At 36.4% G+C, this 22,453-nt stretch overlaps 1 protein-coding gene across 1 annotated transcript in view; it reads left to right on the top strand.

Moving 5' to 3' along the window:
- LOC127959399 (transforming growth factor beta receptor type 3) overlaps positions 1-17,796 on the top strand; it is a 97,549-nt gene extending 79,753 nt beyond the window's left edge. Inside the window, exons 13-16 of the mRNA XM_052558564.1 lie at positions 2,764-3,060; positions 6,422-6,584; positions 10,401-10,508; positions 15,078-17,796. Of these exons, the coding sequence (XP_052414524.1) occupies positions 2,764-3,060; positions 6,422-6,584; positions 10,401-10,508; positions 15,078-15,196 (687 nt within the window). The 3' untranslated portion in view covers positions 15,197-17,796. The remainder of the gene's footprint in view (positions 1-2,763; positions 3,061-6,421; positions 6,585-10,400; positions 10,509-15,077) is intronic.
- The last annotated feature ends 4,657 nt before the right edge of the window (positions 17,797-22,453 follow it).

Genomic DNA, 22,453 nt, shown 5'->3' with positions numbered 1-22,453 from the left:
AATCACATACTTTCTAAACACGGATGAGTTTTAGAGAGGAAAACCACAATTTGGCCGTTGGTTTTTGAAAAAAAGTCTCTTATGCTCATCAAAGCCACATATTTGATGCATTTAAAACAACCGTAATATTGTGATATTACTTAATAAACCTGCTGATTTGGTGCTCTTATTATTATATAAAGCTGAAAACAGTTGTTCTGCGTAATATTTTTGTGGAAACTTATTAAGAATTCTTTAATGAATTAAGCAGAAATTAACAGAACAGCAGAAACTAACATTTGCTGTCACTTTTGATTAGTTTAATGCATCCTTGTTATATAAAAGTATTCATTTCTTTCTAAACCCAAACATTTGAACAGAAGTGTATACTGTATTTGGAAACCGTGGGGCATTACATTGTGTCATACATATATTCTGTATATGCGTTATGATGGAAAAGATTCCTTTGGGGTTCAATAAAACCATTTCCAGTTCTGTAACCACATTAGGAATCCAATTTAATAATTGAATGAGAAGCCATATACACAAATATAGTCACTGCCAAAAGCTCTTGAAATACAAGATCTGCTTTTACCCTTCAACCATAATGTGTGGTTCTCATTGTGTATGGTTTCATGTTGTTAATACCATAAGCGCCTGGTGTCTGTGTGTCTGATCAGACATTGTCTTGAATTTGTGAGCATGTGTAAAGACCTCTCTGTGTCTATCACTGTGAAAGAAGTCAGGAGTCTGCTGTGTGTGTACATTTTGTCTGGTCCGGGCTCAGGTCATTTTGTCATTAATCAGTGGGGTTTCAAGAGGGGAAGACGGACAATATTTGATCTCAGAGTGGAATGCTCAGGTCTCCACTTTGTGTTTATAACCCTCTCTCTTTCAGGGTTATAGTCTTTCATTATATATGTCCACTGGTGTTCCAGCTCATGCCAAATGAAAATAACAGATCAGTGCTGATCGTTGCTTTTGATGTGTTGATTTATACCAAATCAATCAGACAGTAAATCACAAAGCTTTTAAACAATTTGCAATAAGGTTTTTAATTACTAATTTGTTAAACATTGTTTTTAGTTAGTTTATACCTAAAACCATTTTTTTTTTTAATTAATAGCTAAGTTTCTATCTTCCTATTTTTATGCACATTTTGGAATATTGCATAAAAAAAAAAAGCTGAATGGAAACACCAAAGAATGCACATAAATTCTAAAAATGTGCATAAAAAACGTATGCGGCCTTCGAAAGCAAGAGAACAAGACTGCGTTTTTTGCATTTTGTCTGCGCACTCTGAGGCTCAAGTCATATGATACTGCAGCCTCCTAGTGCAGCAGATTACCTTTTTCTTAGTGACATTTGGCACCAGTTTATTAGAAAGGGATGATTTCTTCATCTCACTAAATGAAAACAGTGCTTTATTTGCAAAAGTTGTATGTGATATTCCAATCATTTTGATGGGATATTGTAATCCATAGAGGATTATATGTTTATGAAACACGTTAGTGACTGAAATTAGATTTTATTCCCATTTTAAATGTGCATCTGATTACAGATAGACTGTGGGATAACACAAGATTTATATTTTAAAGAGAACCAGTTCTAAGGAAGAATAATTTGCTTTTGGGGTTTAAATAATTTCTTTATATGAAATTCAATAGGTATGGCAATTAGAGATTAGAATATACAGAAACTGAAATCTACATGCTAATACACACTATACACAGTCATGCAGTGCTGATGTTTTTAACATGAACAATTTGAGAACAAAGTAGAAATAATAATAATTTGCATGGATTGATGTGATTTGAGCTAGGCTAGAATATGTGATTACAAAGATGGCAACAAAGAGGCAAAATTTACAGACTGTTTAAAAAAAGAAAGGGTGGCATATACATTTTCCTATATTCAACATGAACTTAAGTCAAGCTCTCAAACCACAAAAAGACAAATGTGTAACTGAAAAAGCATTTATGCATATAACTAATGCATCAGCGTTTGTGTTGTGTTGCACGATTTTGAGTAGAAAATTACTTAAATGCACACAAACACACAAATCTATTTCAGAAATGTAGCAAATGGTGTTTTTTGTGTGTGTGACAGTCTGTTGTCACTGAAAATGAATGTTATGTATGGATCTTACACAATAATGTTTGAGGATCATCGTCTGCCTACCGGAAATGATTCGGCCATTCTCCAGAGTATGACACCTCCTTGGCACAGCTCTGTTGAGGAAATGGAATGCAATGATTTTTTGTGGCAGCTTTTATCTGTCACCTGTCAGATGGCCAAACTTTTACCACTGAATGATCCTCGAAGATTAATCGAGGCACAGAAATCTCACGTCAGAATTTGTGATTCTTGGAACCTTAATCGCTCTGACAGTGTTTCTTTAGACAGTCTGCCGTGTTAAAACAAATCGACAACCTCTGAAAAATGATTTGCTGATTTGAATCGATGCCTGAGAGAGTTGGTGGAAAAAACTCACTCAGAGCGATCAAAAAAGGTGGACTGAGCGTGTCAGCCAGAGGACTAGACATAATATACAGCAACTAACCATCACTCTGCTGATCCATCTCTTACTATATGATTCACTTCGGATGGTATTTATGACAAATTGTCAAAAAAGTTGTATTAATCAAGATAAAGAAAGCAGTATTTCTTTTTCTCTTTGTCTTGCTGTCTCTCTCTTTTATTTTTTTGCAGCATGAACATATTTTGTCTCACAGAAAAATGACTTTTTCTTTATTAACAGAGACATGTGACCTTTCTCCGCAGATTTCAGCCACAAAAACTGATCCTAACCTTGAGTTCATGATCCAGTCCTGCTTCATATCTCCAGACTCCAGTCCTCTTACACCGTCGGACTATGTTGTCATAGAGAACATATGTCCTAAGGACGACTCTGTGCGCTATTACCCTCAGCGAGCCGAGTTCCCCATCCCTCATGCTCAGATGGACAGAAAACGCTTCAGTTTCACCTTCAGATCAAAGTTTGATGTATCATTGAACTTCCTGCACTGTGAGATGTCCCTCTGCACCAGAAGAAATGACAAGGAGGTGAACCTGCCAAAGGTAGAAACCATCATCTAACATAAAGCATGTGGTCTAGAGTTATGAAACAAATTATTCTTTTGAACCGATTATTTCAAATAGTCTAAAATAGTTTGCAGCTTGACCAGCACAGATTTACAAGTTACTTTGCTGTCATAATACATGCATTTCTTCCTCATTTCTTTAGTATCTGTGTGTTATTTATATATATCTTACCAAAGTTCCACTTCCTAAAACTATGTTCCAATAAAAATCAATTTTAACTGATTAATTTAAACTGTAGGTGTATTGGTTTTTTTTTTTAATTGAATGGATTAGAGGTAATAATGTAGTAAACAATGTTGGTAACACTTTTAGTATAGGGACCAATGCTCCCTGTTAACCAGTTAATTATTAGAATGCCTAATATTATTAATATATTGGTTGTTTATTAGTACTTATAAAGCACATATTGTGCATGACCATATTCTATATCTCTTATCCTACCCAATACTTACACTTAACAACTACCTCACTACATATTAATAAGCAGCAAATTAGGAGTTTATTGAGGCAAAAGTCATAGTTAGCAGTTTGTTAATAGCAAGAATTGGACCTTAAAATAAAGTGACCTCATTGTTCAGTTTCTTGCACAAACTGATCATTTTGCTTCATAACACCCCGATATATCATTAGGGTATTACGTTTTTGTAACTTGCCGCTGACTTGCATTTTATGATCAAGGATCACAGTTTCAACTAAAAATCTTCTTAATGTTCTATTGAAGAAAAAACACCTACATTTTTGGTGGCCTGAGGATGAGTAAATTAAAAGCAAATTTTAATTTATTTTTAGGTGATCCCTTTGATCACTGAAAACAATTGTGTCCTTTATCGCCAGTCCATTTCTGCTCATTTTATGATGAAACTCACAGCAGGACAGGTATCATGTATTGCATGATTTTTTTGCTTTTAGAAATGTGGGTTTTGATCGGCTAATATTGCATTACAGAAATACTTTGGAAAGATAACAGAAAGCTAGCACAAATAATGGCACAATTTATTACATTTGCAGTAGGGCTGTGCAAAAAATCGATGCAATTTTTCATGCACATCTCATCAATAAAGACGCTCCTGTAATTAGAAGTATATCTCCAGCACGTGCGTTCAGATCAGGGTTGCCAGGTTTTCACAACAAATCCTGCCCAGTTGCTATTCCTAAAACTATTCCAAAACTAGCCCAATCGCGCTTCCAGAAGGTTCCCCGATAAAAATAGCTTCCCGGGGTTAAAATATACGTTTTTTAAGCAGGTTTGCCTTGGTAAAATTCGCATTTTAGGGGCTAAATATCAAGTTATTTGTATTGGGGTCGCTTTGACCCGCGGACATGAAAAACAACCACAGACTTGGCAACTCTGGTTGGCATTTACTACACCGAGCCATAATTCACTGACAATCTACACAAAATCGATGTTAAAATCGCAGGCGATTCTTTGTCAATTTTGAAAAACATTTTGTGTTAGTTGTCGGTAGACTGCGGCTGTGTAGTAACTGCCGCTCCACCTGAACCAGTGTTGCCAAGTCTGCGATTGTTTTTCATGTCACGGTTTGAAGCAACCCCTATATCAATAACGTGACATTTAGCCCCTACAATGCGAATTTTACCAGGGCAACCCTTCCAAAAAAGCAAGTTTTAATCGGGGAACATTTCAGCTATGATGCTGTCTTAAAAAGAAGCTTCCTAATTTAGGCAGTAAGGCAGTTCACCAGGTTTTGTTACATAGCCTTTACCTCCTTTATCTTTGCTATCATCATATATGCATTTCTCTTTTTTTTCATAATATCTTTGTATTATTTATACATATCTTTATAGATGTCCCTGTGATAACGCAGTTCCAATTTATAAAACTGTTCCAATACAAATCAGTTTTAACTGATTAACATAAACTGCAGGGGTATTGGCTTTCACACAATCTGATTGAAAATCAATCAACTGCATTATCAGAATCATCAACCGAATCCAAATTAGCTGCACTGTGTATGTTTGTTTAATTTTAGGCTGCTTGGGGTTATCAGATCTTATGAAGTCAGAGCACAGGAACGCAGATAACTTATTGACCCTAGGACATATTTTCAGAGTAGCTGCTTTGTTATATTAACAACATGAACACAATCTTTAATTCATTTAAACAGTCTGTTTGACTTTGCTGTCCATCCTAAGAGTTGCTTTTCCATTCATTGCCTTGGCACGCGTCACTTTACGCCAGCTGCTAGCATCAGTCCACTCTCTGTGAGTGCAGGATGCGTAAATCTTAGTTTACTTCAGTTACCATCCACAGAGGGAAAACAAATCTCCAACTTTCACTGTCCTTTTTTCAAAATTTCCTTCCTCCCTTACTTTGGGCCATAATCATTTTAATTTCCTGCATTTTCAGACGCTCTAATCATCATATTGCACATTAAGGTTGTTTATGTCTCACCTAACGTGATCGTGAAAGGGACTCATTGTTTAGTTAGATGTTTAGTAGATGTTTACTGTTCAGTCATAATCTGGACGAGGATAAGAGACGTGGCACATCAAACCATATAAACTGTGTATGAAATTATATGTGCTTTCTCTGCAAAGAGCGTGTGCTTGGTTTGGCTCGGGCATAATGGCTGCAACACAGAGAATGGCTTTAATGGCTTATTATATACACCAATCCATGCTTATGAAGAACAAAGTTACAATTTTCTACATCACAGGGCTTAAAAATAATGATTGTCTGATGGGGTCACTGTGAGAGTGTTTCAGGCCAGTTGATTCGAAGGCCAGTATTGCATTGTTGTGTACAGTTAATAAATCAGTATGGTATGATAGAAAAAAAGGTCCAACCCTTAAGAAATATAGAAGATACAAAGGTGTACCGCTTAAAAGGGTTTCCCTCCAATGACATCTTTTGTACCTTTTTCTAATACATTTTATTGTATAAAAATACACTTCAAAATATGTTGTTAAAAATAAAATATCTTTGGTAAAGCTTCTAAAAATGTTGGCAGTTCTCGACCAGACCTACAGAAAGTGTGTGTGTGTGTGTATATATATATATATATATATATATATATATATATATATATATATATATATATATATATATATATATATATATATATATATATATATATATATATATATATAGACACACACAAACACACATGTAACTGTGGTTTTTTTTTTTTTGCCAAACTGCAGCAGATTCCTAAATCTGGCCTCTGCTCATAATAAAGGACATGCAGCCTGTTTATTATAGTGAGCTCTTTTATCTCTTGAGTGGGGTTCATGATGTTCTCTGAGAATTGTGGAGCCCATATGCCAAAGATTACACCTGGATCTTGTTCTAACGTTTCTGCTTCTCTCTTTGTAGTGTATGCTACCAGATGAAGCCTGCACTTCCCTTAGTGTAGAAAACATCCTCCTCATGATGATGCGCACGATGAAGACCATCACCAAGCCAATTGTGGTCGTCTCTGACAACGCGCCTGTCACTGTTAATGTACCTGTGGAACCACCTGGTCCACCACTTCCAGGTAAATACTGCATAAAAAATATATGTATTCTAATAAAAAAATCCACAAAAATCAATATTAAAATCAGAATATATGTTTCAAAAGCATTCGCATGAGATGAACACTCCAGTCATTTCGGTGTTGTAGAAGAACATAGCATATATGAAGGATCATGGGAGAATGTGTGTCTGAAGTTGTATAATTGTCAGTCACACAGATCACAGGCCTTGTCTTGCTTTGTGGCGCATTACTCCCATCTGGAGTCTTTTAATACGTGGCAGTGTTGAGTATGTGTGTATTTGCATGTGTGTGTGTGTGTGTGTGTATTGTACATTCAATGTGGTTTGGTTTGAGAGTATACAGAATGTGGTTCATTAGAGATGTGGGACAAGGGACTCATAGATGCATCAGAGGAGAGGGAAAAGACCAGCTTTCCAATTCTGGATAGCATTTGTTTTCACTTAAACATTCTTTAAGGCCTCCATTTCCCATACAGAGAGAGAGGAATAGGGGAGAGGAGGATAAGAAGAAAAAAAACATTACCGTGATAAAGAAAAGAGCTCTTATGCACTGCATACCTGCAGTATCCTTTAAGGCAGAGTGAATTTGTCATAGATCGATTGTGTAGCGTACTAGATGTCCGCAGGGTGGTGCCTAAATATTTCACAAAGAAACTCAATTTGACCATGACTGATTTGTTCTCTTCCCTGCATCCTCTTAGCATTATTGTACCTATTGCGGTTAGAGTGATTCAACTTTACTGACTTGCAGCCTTAATGAAAATCATTCCAGTTTAATAACACAATGTTGCTGTGCTGCTTGTAGCAAATGGAGCATGTGTCTATTAGTCACACCTGGTTAGGGAAATGATTGCCACTCCTGTAGGATGCAAGCTGGGATTTTATTGGCTCAAGTCAAGACGTATGTAGGTTTAGTTGTATCCGAGTGGAAAAAAATCAAAAATCAGTTCAGTAGAAAGTAGATGACACATACCTGCGAAATGGGGAGAGAATCCAGATTGTATGTGAATTCAGTATGAATCCAATGTGGGCTCATTCTTCATAAACAGGCTTGTGTATGTTACCAACGTCAGGCTTATTTTCTCCGGTATGGATTAGTTAAACACAGATATGGCATAAAAGTAATGAAAACAGGCTTTGGGTCTCATTTTGAACACAAAGACGACTCTTGTACAGACATGGCAGGAAAGCAAACTCTCAAAAAGACTCAAAGCGCCGCTCTGGACTGGATCCCAAAGTATTTGGCTTAATCTACAAATCAAAGAGGGCAGTTTGTGGGAGTGCCATGCATTGTGAAAAACACAGCAGAACAAAACGTTGCCATCCGAAAAGATTTATGAGCAGAAAACTATAATTTCCTACCCTTAGGGTTAGATGGTTAAATTGGATGGTTGTAAATGTCTTAATTTTAATTTGATGTGCTGCTAATCAAGTTTAGGTCAGGTTTAAAGTGATTGTGGACATGACCGACTTTTCTAGGAGACACATGACAAATCCAAAATCAACATATCAACATATTTGATATCCTCCAGCTGGACAAGTTGAGTCAGTCAGGCTTTGGCCATCACACACTACACAGTTGTCAGTTCAATCTGTCAAATCTGACAGCTCAAAATCTGCAGACTGGTTCTGACTTTTGGGACTAGCACTGATTCCTACAAAAAGCAACTTAGGGGAAAAAAACATCAAGTTGTGTAGAGTTTTCCAAAACTTATGAAAAAAGAATGTTTATCAACAAAATTGAAGTGTTAAACCAAACCAGTCAGGTCTGAGATAAAACGGCACTGAAAAACGTGATTTGGGACAAAAATTGGTTTATATCTTTGTGCACCTTTATTATAAGGCAATAACTCCTCATTCTGTGAAGCGTTGTGAATGACATATTCAGGAATTATTTTTTGGACTGTCTGTGTTATTGGATTCCAACTCCCATGGTAACTTGTGGCTTCTATGAAATTATATACTGTACCACTACCTAACAACTGACTTCATAGATTTATGTCTTTGCTAAAACAGTATTTTTCTATGAATAAAATGATTTTTACTTCTAGATCTTCTGTGCTGTATACTGCTGAATCAATCAAACACATCATCTTGTTGAAGTTTGTCCCATCTTTGTCCAAAAAATACACAGAAGCTTATTGTTCTTGCGCTCAAGTTTACTTCCTTTCTAAAACCCAGCTAGCCCTAAAGAGGGCGAAGTAAAGAACAGCACAAATTCATTCTGACACTGGGGATGAGATCTTGGGCGGTGGTGACTACATAGAAATGTTGTCCAGCTCATTAGGGCTAGTTCATTTACTTCCCTCTGAGATACTTCACAGGGATTGTGGGTGGAGAAGCTCAGCCAAACTTATGGCAATGGCAGAGTAAACCACATCCCTGGCTCTGAACTTTGAGCTGACATAGCTTCTCCCAGCAATCATCTAAACATACAAGCTTTTGTTCTCTGTTCTGTTTTGCTTCCTCTTGTAAGCCATAAATACTGTACATGCTGGGATTCTACTTTTATTATTGATTTTATGCCCTGCTTAAAGGGATAGTTCACCCAAAATGTAAAATTCTGTTATCATTTGCATTCCTAACCGGTATGAATTTGAAACACAAAAGACAGTATTAGGAAAATCAGTGGAATCCACTTTTCAGTGTATTAAAGGCATTTTTCATGCTTTATAAAATTTAGGGAAGGTAAAATTTTAGAACAATAAAAAACGATCTTCCTAAAACATTTTAATTCCCCCTCTTTACCCAGGCCTCAAAAACACATATGTGACCCTGGACCAAGTCGCTGGAGTATATTTTTAGCAGTAGCCAAAAAATCGTTGTATGTATACATTTTATAAAAAATTATATTATGCCAAAAATCATTAGGATATTAAGTAAAGACCATGTTCCCATGAAGAAACTTAATTTTTGATTAGTAATATGCATTGCTAAGAATTCATCTGGACAACTTTAAGGGCGATTTTCTCAATATTTTGATTTTTTTTGCAACCTCAGATTCCAGATTTTCAAATAGTTGTATCTCAGCCAAATATTGTCCGACCCTAACAAACCATACATCAACGGAACGCTTATTTATTCAGCTTTCAGATGTTATATAAACCTAAATTTTCGAAACATTTACACTTAGGACTGGTTTTGTGGTCCAGGGTCACATATATAGACAGTTATGTTAATGGCAGGCTTTATGTTTTTAAGTTGCCCTCCACAGATGAGATATAAGGGACGGTTCTGATGGGGATTCAGGGTAAAGGGTAAAGCATGAGGTGGGAGCTGTTACATAGCGCTCCAGCGATAGTCTGTCATCAATCTGTCAAAGGAGATAAAAATTTGAAGGTACTCTTTCTGAGAATAGCCTCCATTGTGCATGGGATTTTGGCACTGGACCAGACAGGCTATGAAGCTGGCGGCCACACAGGGTCTATTGTGCTGTGTGATGATCAGTGATCATTAGAGCTAATTAGAGCTCTGAAAGTCATTCAGTTTGTGGCGCGAGTCCAAGGAGATGCTTGGCTTGCTCACGGATGCCAATGCGAAGCCCATACAAAGCATATGCTATTACTTTATACAGCACATGGCCACCAAACACTTACACCACACAGCATTTAAACATCATGAACCATATCATGCACGCTATCCTGAGATAAAAAACAGACACTAGAAGTCAAATGTTTTGTAAAAAATAAAATAACCATATGTTCACCAAGCTGTAAAAAGAAACCTGTACTGAAACCTCGACCGCAGAGTGAGAAATGTTAACCACTACATGCTTAACAGACATTATTTAATACGTTTATTAACGTTTTTCTTTCAGGCATTATATATTTCCTGGACACCCCAACTGTGGTGGGCATCGCTTTTGCTGCCTTTGTGATTGGAGCCCTTCTGACTGGAGCTCTATGGTTCATCTACTCACATACAGGTGAGAAAATACTGCAAATTAACTTCACAGCCTTGACCTTCATTCCCATTCCCTGCATCCCACTAATAAGTACTTAGAGTTATGCATGGTCATTTATCATATTGTCAAAATAAGAAAGGAAACATGCTCCTTTTTGATAATCGGAAGGGCTTGCCAGTTCTCTTAGCAGCAGCGATATGTTAACAATAACATATTGACTCCAAGCTTGTAAATATATCCCGTTCGTCAGCAGAAGCGCATCTGTCTTTTCCGTTCTTTCAGGCATTGGGGGGGACTGCTGGATGGTCGGCAGTATTTTGGGTACAATAGCCCGAAGGGGACTGGAATTCCCCCTCTCTGCTGTTAGGGTGTCTCCAGGCCTCACAGGAAAATACATATACAATCCTCCCACTGAATGCCAAGATCACCCGCCCCTCCTCCCTGCATTGCCCTGTCGTCGCCAGGCCTTCGACCTCTGTTGACCGTCCAGAGGAAGCGCATGCACTTTCTTAGCTCCCATTTCCATCCTTTTGCATTCCAGCTAGTCCGGTCACTGCTTTCTGTCCTCAGAGCCGTTGACTTGCTACCGTTTCATGGCACATGATTGAAAGGAGTCACTGTTCCAGAATCTGTAGTTGTGTAGGCTGATGAGTATCAGTATGTTGACTGAGGATCAAAGCCATTCTGGATTTCATCTTTTTGGGGTTTTTAGAACATGTATATCTTGGATATATCCGTGTCTTGACATAAAAGGAGTCATGTTTAGCTTTTATTAGCTTTCATTTTTATTCCAGGTTTTTTTTTTTTTTCAAAAACATAAATCAGTGTAATTTATATTAATATTGCCTGTGGTAGTCAGTTGGGATGACATTATCCAGCTGTGTTTCTGCTCACTGTTGTTAAAAGTGACTGAAGAGCTCATATCAAGTAGCCCCAGAGAATGAGTTTATTATTGTGTGCCTGTTTATACTGGCATCTCAGATCAGGGTGACACTTCTGAATTTGACTAACCTTTAAGTTCATTTAAGGTAAAAACCTTGATTTTTATTATCAGAAACAGTTTTAAAATGTGGAAATGAAAAAAATAAAAATAAAACTGTAGTTGTGGCGTAAGCTTTAATGATTCCAGCCATGTGTTTTTCATCATGGCATTGATTACTTAATACAAGCCAAAAGCCTATTAAACTATGGTATTGTAAAGTATTCAATCATACTAAAATAGCCCTATATGGAATCATTTTTGATACTGACGTTAACCCCAAGTGCTTTTCGTGTTTGGAAAAGCCTAAATTATTGACTCGTGTCAGATGAAAACAAATGCTAAAAGATGAAAAATTTGAAAGCACGGAGGTGCAAGAAAATGGCAAAAAATGAAAGGCAAAATCCTCCTCCTCTCTGACAGTTAGACCTGCAGAATTATCATCTGTTTTTCCTTGTTACTTTGGCTTTCTCAAAGACAAATAATAGTCCATGTTATGCGGTGTAGTGCAGTACAAGGGTTACAGACTTTTTTTTTGCCAAGAACCCCTAATTGAGATATGATGAATATGAAAAAATGAAATATGGGCTTTTGTATTTTCATTGTACTTAAGCCAAAATGTGATTCAAATATTATATGGAAATAATTTACTCAAATTTTGTTAATTAATAGCATATTTCTTCTAACCATTGAAGTAATTCTAAATGTATTTAAAAATTCATTTCACATTTATTTTTATTTTTTTATAGAAGAAACCTTGGTTCCTTCTTGCTGCTTCTGGGGTTCAACCAGACTTCAGTTTGCAAACCCCTAGTGTAGCATAGTACAGTGCTTTTCTAGTAAGATCTATATTGTATTATGCTATTTATTAATATTTTGAAATAGCTTTTATTTTCATATTTTCAATTGTCTTTTTTATTTTGTTATGTGGTTTTGTCATTGTTAATAGTTATTGATGTTTCAGTTTTAGCTTTTGTAGTTTTTTTTTTAGAACTGATTTTATTTTATTTAAAAGTTTAAATTTGTCTATTAATTTAATATTAATTACACTTAACAGAAACAACACTGGTATAGTATAGCAAAACATAAAATTCACACTTAATGCATGTCCTTCACTCTTTTACACTAAAAGTCTATTGTGGAATGAATAAAAGATTAAGAGTACATACTTGTAAAACATACATTAGATGTGCTTCTATTTTAGGGCAAGCAGTGTGTGGAATGTTGCAGGAGTCTGTTAGAAAACAGCTCCTTGTAATCCTGTCACCATCCCTGTCGTAGATCACACTGATAGGTTAAGGACGTTGCCCCTGTGCACACAGAGTAGGAGTTACACAATGAAATGACACGGTCGAGTGGAAGAGGTCAACAAGCTGCCATCAAACTCTTTCTCACACATACGCCAAAATGCATCTCTGTTTGGGATAGTGTTTCATATAATTATACAACCAACATATGTTGTCAGTCTGCGCGCTGTCACTGTGTATGTTTGCGAGATGATTGGTCATAAAAGAGAGGTGGACTGAGGCAGATAAGCCTCTGAGTTTAGTACACAGGGCTGGATGAGGAAATAGGCTGTTTTTAGCTGGAGCTCTTGGCAGCACATCTCTGGCACATATTAGCAGCAGAGGGGCCTTAAACAGGGAAGCAGACGCACGTCCAGTTGAGCTGAGAAGAGAAACACACACGCATATAAACACACTTCCAATTTACAATAGTGGGCTGGTGGAATTCTTCTACAGACGTTTTTACAGAGATTTAAGATGAATGTAGTGTAGGAGAGCGGAGTGCTTATTAATATCGGTGTTTTAGTCGAATGGCAAGTATGTGAAGCAAACCTGGAATTTGATTAAAACTGTTCAACCCTCTGTCAGGCGCAAGCTCTCTACAAGATGAATTGCATGCATTCTTCCTTGCCGCTCTGCTTCAGAGTTGAGGCCTCTGATAGAGGAATGTTTATATCCATCTAGAACAATAATCAGTGAAGACAAAGAGAGAGGAATGAGACAGACGTTAAGTCTTGTTCCAAAACGGAGTATACAACCCTCCCTAGATGCCTTTTTTGGCCAAATTCAAATACAGCAAAGCACGTTTCCTTTAGGGAAAGCAATTCAAGTCCAGTGGTAATTTAAACAAAAGATGACGAGAGAACTGTTGACGGTGTTTTGTTTGATATGTGAAAAGAAAGAAATGTGACCATGTGGAAATGAGCCAGTGCTGTATTTATACTTTTATAAGTGTAAATGAAAGTTAATGTAAGTTTGTTAGTATTAAACTACTATATAGATTATAATAATAAAACTGCATACACAGAAAAAATGTGCAAAAATAGCTTGTCACTGTGGCAGTACCATCAAAGGACACCTTTGTACCTTCTTTACCCCAAGAAGGTTTATAATAGCACCATAAGAGTACATATTACTACCTTAAGGGTTGTGTGACTACTCTGAGGTACTAATATGTGCCCTTTAGTGGTAAAGAAGGTATAAATGTATCTTCTTTGAGGATACCGCCGCAGTGACTAGCTGTTGTATCCATAAAGGCAGTTTTGTGTGTGTGTGTGTTAAGGCATTGGGATGAATGTTTGTTGTTCCTTGTAATGTCAGGTGGTGCAATACATTTAAATAAATACTAAAAATATAACTAAAAACAATAATATCAGTGTTAAATTATTTAAAATATAAATATTATAAATAAAATATTTAAAATATGAGAGTTTTGGGTTCCCCAAAGAATCCTTCAGTGAGCAGCTCTTAAAAAAGAAAATTCTCAGGCTCCGTTTACACTAGAGCGTTTTCGTTTTAAAACGCATAACTTTTGATACGGTTACGCCTATTGTTTACACTACTCTGGCATTTTCGACCCTCGAAAATAGAGACTTTTTGCAGACCCAGTTTTAGTTTGAAAACTCTGGGGTTGCGTTTTAGTGTTAACGGACCAAAACGTAGACTTTTGAAAATGATGGTTTGGGTTCCCACATTCGCTCTGCGTATCCTTGATGACCGTGTAAACAATAACATCATGCACATTGTTGTAGCCATAGATATATAGGTAGATTCCCCATCCGATCGCTCCAAGCACATAGACACATCCGCAATCTAAATAATAGGGAATCTACCTATTCATATCTATGGCTGTACCTGCATGAATGGTCATGTGACATGCATTTTAGGTTGTGTAGTGTAAACGGAGTTCATTTCTGAAACACAGCAGAAACACCAGAAAGAACCTTTATTTTTAACAGTAAAGATGGTCATATGGTGATACTGTACATATCAAACATTGTCATCTGTCACAAACTTTCCAGTCTGCTGCTACTGAAGCTATTGTGAAGTGCACAAAATGAATATACTCCAAGTGCACCAACAAAACCACTTAATGCAAAAAAACTGAACAAGCACACGCACAAAACAATCATAAATGCTGTCTGCGTCTGAAAGGGTTACTATGCTTTCAGGGCTTAACAGTTTCTGTCTTTCTGAGATATCTGAATCAAAGAAAGTCACATTTACTGCGAGTCATTGTTTTCTTCATGAATCTGAACACTGTCTTTTTCTACGTGTCTCTGTAAGCCTCTTTTAAACATCTTCTTTATCCAACTCCCTCTTCAGGTGGCACAGCAACAAAGCAGCAGGTGCCAAAGTCCCAGCCGGTGTCTGAGAACAGCAGCGCGGCTCACAGCATCGGCAGCACACAGAGCACACCGTGTTCAAGCAGCAGTAATGCATAGAGCAGCTGGGCTGATGATGCTTCCATCGGCACTGTATGGAAGAGTCTGTGTTTCGTAGCATAACCCGAGGCCTTATTATTTTCATTATTTGGAGCTGTTTAGGCTGAATATCCAAACAGCTGAAAAAAGAGGTGAGGGAAATAACTAAATAATCAAGATCCAAGAGTGTTGCCTTATATGGTTAAGATCAGTGTGAAAATAACAAAGGCTGTTTACACCAGTCATTATTGCATGAAGTCAGTCTTGACGGACCGTTATTACTCTGCGAGGTTACGCAAAGGCTCAGTCTTCACCCAAACAAAGATCAATGCTTTGCCTAATCAAGCATGCATATTTGAGACATCTCTAATAAATAGGTCAGTATCACTATAAACTATTCATTATCTAATTTCTTGAATACCCAAATGCCAATCATTTAATTCTATGTAATTCTGACTGGTCTTCAGGATCCAGACGCTATGAGTGAAGGGTGTAAAAGCCTTTGTCAGAGGCATTTTCAATGTATATTGTAAAATAATGTATATTCTGTGAATATTGTATGAAATGCATAGATTTAAAGTGGAAATAACTCCATGAAAAGCTGTAACTAAAGCCAGATATTTATCAGAAGATTATAAACCATTTAAAATATAATTTTAAAATTATAGATTAAATCATAAAGGCAAATATGAATTAATTTACAGATATACATGCACAAGCGCTTTCCCAGAATCAGCCTTTTAAAAGATAGTCGCAAGATGATAAGAAGTAGTAGTATAGTGGTATAATAGTTTTTTCCACCCAAATTCTGATGTATAGATAATTGCAGATGATAAGAATAATAATAAGCATTGTATGACTAAAAATGGACTTATAGATTTTATATGCTGGGCATTGTTATTCAACATTAGTATAAAAAGTAATGATTAACAAACAGCAGACTGTAATGTTTTGATATATCTAAATGAGCGTTTGTTGAGAAGGAGTTGATGTGCATAGACACAAAAGATGTACATAATCTAATGCCAAAGAATGGACAATTACTTTCCTGTCTTTTAATGTTACAGCAGTCACAGTGGTGTGTATGTTTAGGTACTAACCTACCACTAAAGTGAACACAAAATCAACATTTCTCAAAAAATAAAATAAATAAATAAAAACATTATTTCTGAAGTAAGTTCAGTTTGGGATTTTGTGTAGAACATGCATACAGATACACTTGTAAAGTGCAAGAAATGTATGGATGCAAAGCCAGAGTAATCCCACCGTCAAAACTTTACATGAATGTCATAACATTATAAGTGCCTTACCTTTGAGTTTATACATTATGAGATAAAATGAGACAAGAAGGGAAGTGGTGTTTGCTTAGCTCTAGGCACAGTATATAGCCACTGATGTAAAAATGGCTGCATCTAGTCGTTTGTTTTTACTATCTAATGTTGCTTTTTTGTTTGTGTGTTGCTTGCTAAAGACTGTACCTATAGAATGTACTTTATTTTAAGCCTTAATTCCATTGTAAACTTGTATAAATGTCTCCTGTAAGAGGAAAGAGATGAAACATTTATTTGTGTATAAAGTTATATTTTTCTAGAGATATATATATAGAGCCACCCTATAATTCTATCTGCATACTGTGAATTTTTGTGGGCATATTTCTATATAATGTCAACGTGTTTTCTCTAAATCTAAACATAGTCCATAATGCTGAAGTGATCTGCATTCACGGATATTTTCCTGACCTAATAATACAAAATAAGATGTCTTATTATAGATATATATTTTTACAACTATCTTTTATATGAGAACACTATAATATTTGGAATATAAAATAGATTTTGATGATGCAAATGTTTTTATCTCTCTTTTAAGCTCTTCGCCATTTAAAGATCTGTTGGGTGTGTGTTTGGTCACACTGTAAGCTCTATATATCCATGTTTGTGGGTTTAAATGGATGAGTATATATGCCTAGTCCTCGTCTTGTGTCTTTTGGGAATGTTTAAAACAATGCTGTCATGTCTAACAGAGTTTGAATCTCTGCTAGGTGTTATCAAGGGTCATTTAATGGCTGTAGAGTTAACAAAGGCCTTATTGGTTTTATTTATCAAAAGGTTTTTGTTTTTTTCCATTCCAGTAAACACTCTGTATCATGATAAACTCTTTATTTTAAAATTGAAGTTCAAACCACTGTGTTTGACTCCGTGGCGTGAAATAGATTGTGCTGTCTTTCTGTTTGTTATCTACCTCATTTGTGTGTAAATGGTTTCATTGTCTTGTCGTCAAGAGTATTTTACTGTACATATTGTGTAGAGCTTGATGTTACGTAAAATATATCGCATCAAAAGTTTTCTTTCACAGATTTGACAGTTCACTCGGCGTCAGTCATCAGACTTTCCGACAAAAGGGGAAAATCTGAAAGTTGTAAATGTGAACCTTTCAGAATTAGACCTCAGATTATCCAGACCGTCTTGCTCTGAAACTATATACTATTTGTGACCATTTTTTTTGTTTAGTTCCTCCGATGGTATGTGAAACTACAGTCTAGTGTTTGTAAATACAATATGCTGTAAATATGCATGCTTTATGTATGCTCTGTATATACCAAATAAATTCTTGTAATCTTTCGGGAGTGTGTTCTTGTGCTCATTTAAAAGTATAAACCGAGCCACACATTGTGTCCACTAATGGAGAGTGTCATCCAGCACATTACTTAAAAAAAAATGTATGTTTTATTTTCTTCTATTTCCATGAAACATTGTCTGCCTGATTGCTATGTACTGTAGATCGCCTCTATAAAGTACTGTTATCCTCTGATAGGACTGTTTAGTCACCATGCTGTTCGACAATGAGTTCATTGCTTGATGTACACCATGTGGAGATCTGGCACCCATACCACATGAGCATAATATGCATACAGTATATATATTTACACTGACATATACAATATTTACTGACTTTTAACATAGACAATATTGGCCTTTGCCAAAATTTGACTGGACAGCATCAGAGTCAATAAAAAAATGAATGTATAAAGTAATAATAATATATATAGTAATAACAATATTAGAGAATCATGAAGTGGTGACATCATTTTCAAACTGGCCAACACTGTCCAGCATGGGGCAATGAACATATGACATCACCTTCTCAGGAAGAGCCCAGACTGTCAGCCTGCATGATCGACTGACTGTGTAATTTATGGGACGTTTCCATAAAATAGTTTTCCAGAATAATATTACTTGTAATGTCATTCGTCAAATTGGTTATCGACTTTATTTTTTTCCAGTTTGAGATCATGATGACCACATCACAATAGGTTGCAGAAAAAAATAGACTTGATTCACTTAACATGGAACAGGCTTTGAGACGTAATCAACAATGACTCAATGTAGGTCGTAGAGTTTATATTGGGTTTAGGTGATGTGAAGAGAAGGGTTGAGACTAAGGATGAGGCCCATTGTTGATACTCACCGTTTAACCACTTAAAATAGTCAAGTGGAATATATAAAGTGGAATATAAATAATACACTATATAAAGACATAAAACTGGGGGCTCGTCTGGGATGTTTTAGTCCCTGAAGCAAGGGCCTAAAATACTACATGCTTTATATTGAACACCTAACTATGTTATTGGCCCTTGTCTAAACTCTACACTCCAAACTGCTTATAACATTTTTATGTCAGACATACAAATAGTAGGAACATAACATTTTACATAGCCTACATAAAATTACATTAACTGATTTTTCAGGCAAACGGTAAGTTTTGATGACCTTTAAGTAGGCACAAGTATTTTCTGAGATTGCTGTCTAATAAAGACATGAATATAATATGACACCTGCACCTGAGATTCTGTTTCATTGGCAAACCTTTTCCACAGGGTGAAATCTCCACATTTGTGGGGTCGGGTCTCAGTATAGTCCCACCCCAACAGCTGGCCAATTAGCCACATGAGGGATTAAATATACAGCATTAAATATGGCTGCCAGTATCAATAAAAAGCATTTAACTTTGCTGAGTCGCCAACTCTATTTTGATGACAGCACTGGGGTTGCTGTATATTTAGCTAAAGAGGGTGGGAGGGCTCAGTATTTATGGCTGGAAACACTGGAGAGTCTCCAGCGCTGAAATCCATAGCCATAAAATTATACCACATATAATGAAACTGCTCTGTCATGATTGCATGCCAACAAAAACCACCACTCAAATACACACATCCACGCATACTGTAATAGTGCATGTGTGTATTCTTAAGTAATGCATAAGTCTATGAATGTATGTTTACATATGCATACATATAACATATGACTTTATTCAGATTGGCACCCACACATTTGTGTTTGCCAATGTACAGAAACTCTGTATTGGTCTTCTTAAAAAATATATATATTTTACAGTAACATTAAGTGTGTTAACAAAGTTAATTCTTTAGGTATCAGGGACTGATCATGAATAATACTTTAGAGCATTTGTTAATCTGGGTTAATATTTTCTACATACTGTAGATAATATATTATTGAGGCCTAGAATTTCTAATTGTATAGTTGTGTTTCTTTGTTCTACAGAACATAAAATAAGATATTTTGAAGACCGTTTTAACTGTTGTTGTCCATATAATGAAAGTCAGTGGGATCCAAAACCTAATATAAATAAATCACAATCGCTCTGTGAAATTAATTCACAATCACTTTGAACAGATTAAAGCTGATGTGATTCAAGTGACTTGTGAATTCAGGAAACTTTCATAATATGCAGTTGAAATATTATTCAAAATATCGTCTCCTGTGCCACAGAGGAAAGTCAACCCAGTTTGAACTTCTTTTTTTTTTTTTTTTGTAAAGTTACCAGAAAAACTAAACAACAGGGTCATATGAGTGCTAAATAAATAAATAAATAAATAAATGACGGGAAAAAAAACCCCCACAAAAGAATGAAACAAGACTTTCTTTATTCTTTTTTTGTGTAATTGCTCTTATCTGTGAAAGCTGTGTATAAATCGTGTTATCATTCAAAACACAGTCAACCCCAGACTTTGCAACCACACTCGCGAAATAATGCAATGGCACCCGTGGGCCACACACCAACATCAACAACCGTATCGGCATGGAGACGAAACTGTGCCCCAAATTGCAGTCTCAGCCCCAAATGAGAACCAAATGCTTCAAGCCCCACGAATGAAATATCTGGAGGGAGATGAAAATGACTTAATATTTCTATGCACACATAATGGAAAAATTAGATACAGATGACTTTTATCTGAGAGATGCAGTATTAGTGGAGGTTGAGATGGGAGGAGTGTGAGGATCATTTTGTCCTCATTACATGTAAACTAGAACGACTGCACTATGCCTAAAATCCCTGCTGGTGATGAATTGAGTTTAACCCTAGTGGGTTTCTGTCATGTCCGTTTGGCTCTTTACCAGTGAAACCGCACTTGTGGCTGACTTTAATAGAGTGAATCACTCCCTGAGAGAGAGAGAGAAGGATTATTATCCATCCGCTGCTCTTTTTTGTTTTGCTTTTCTGAGGGGGCCACAACTGAGTCAAAAGTCAAAATACACAAATCCCTTCCTCTCCTTTTTTTCAATTCTCATCAAAAACACGAATCTATTTTTCTTTCTTTGCCATTTTAAATATCACTGATCAAGACCAGCTGAGAGATTTCTTGCAGATAATACTAAAAAAGAAGATCATTGTCTTCATACTGTGCTGTGTAAGTACTTAAGTATGATTAAGGTAACAGCTTTGGTTTGCTGTCCAAGATTCAACACTCAACTTGAGCTGGAGCGTAGTGAGGTAAAGGTCAAAAGTGTATAACGGTGTCCAGAATGATATATATTATTAACATTGCTTACTGTTTACAGATTTGTGACAACTTTGCAAATATTGCATAAGTATTCAAATCCGTAACTCAGTACCTGAAGCACCTTTACAGCCTCAAGTCTTTTTTAAGTGTATGATGTGACAAATTTGCATATCTGCATTTGGAAATGATCTGCAGTTCTTCTATTCACTCCTTCACCTTTCAAGCTCTGTCAGGTCGGATGGGGGCTGATAGATATTTCAGGGATCTCCAGAAATGTTAGACTGGGTTCAAGCCTCAAGGCTCTAGCTGGGTCATTTGAGGGACAATCTACAAGCCACTTTCACAGGCCACTCTTGCAATGTCTCAGCTTTGTGCTTAGGGTCATTGTCCGGTTGGAAGGAGAACCTTATGCCCAGTCCGAGGTCCTGAACACTCTAGACTAGGTTTTCATTAAGGCTGTGTCTATATTTTGCTGTGTTGAGCTTTCATTCTACTCTGATGAGTCCCTCCAGTCCTTGCCGCTGAAAATGGTACTGTGTAGGTTATGAGATTTGTCTGGTTTCCAGCAGACATGATGCTTGATGCTTGTACTGTCTGAGAGTCAATAAGGTTTTTTTTTTCCTTTTGCAAATTTGCAAAATTGTCACAAATGTGTTTTTTCTTTTTTTCTTTTTTTTTTTTTTGCTTTGTCAATAATGTAATTTTAATATATGGCATGATTAGATGAACCAGCTCCTCCCATAACTTTCTTTAGAACTCCATTTAATTATCCATTTAAGACTTCTTAAAAAAGTTCCTACAATAAAGAACCCAGCTGTTGTCTTTCGTAAGTCATATGGCATAAATTCTCTAGGAGAACCAGTTGCTCTTTATATAAAATTCTTGCACTTTTCTATCAACCAGCTCTTTAATACACCACCGCTTCAGTATCTGCCCTTTTCAACAGACTGTAAACAACACCAGATGCACTACCTGCCACCACTGTGCACCTGAATTTAGATTGGTGGAGAAAAACTTCCTGATCAAGCTACAAAAAGTTAAAGCAGATGCAAAAAGTACTATGACTGCAAGTTCTTTTAGTCACTGGCTCCGCCTCAGGTCTGAAACAGATATGCACTCAATAGCTGCAGGTGTTGAGACATGTCTCAATATTGGAAATTTAGTTCAAGAATGGGCCTCTATGATTACATGTTTCTTGCTACCTCCTGTCGAACAGCATGACTGGAATACACCTTGGCCGTTATTTGGTCATGCTGCACATAGTTTTATGTTTGGAATTGGCTGATGTAGAGTGAGACTGCAACCAGTTTTGTCATCATTTCATGGTTCTTCTTGTAACGTACTGATCTACATACATTTTGGCAAGTCAGAGATTAACATAATATTATAACTTGCTTCTGCACAACATGACATGAATGCACAAATGTGTAAGTCACGTTGTGAATGTGAATTTCATTGCAATGCTCTAAAAAAGA

This window comes from Carassius gibelio, chromosome B6, assembly GCF_023724105.1.
Source record: "Carassius gibelio isolate Cgi1373 ecotype wild population from Czech Republic chromosome B6, carGib1.2-hapl.c, whole genome shotgun sequence".
Lineage (NCBI taxonomy): Eukaryota > Metazoa > Chordata > Actinopteri > Cypriniformes > Cyprinidae > Carassius > Carassius gibelio.
The sequence above is the reverse complement of the archived record's forward strand: the minus strand, read 5'-3'. Positions and strand labels throughout refer to the sequence as shown.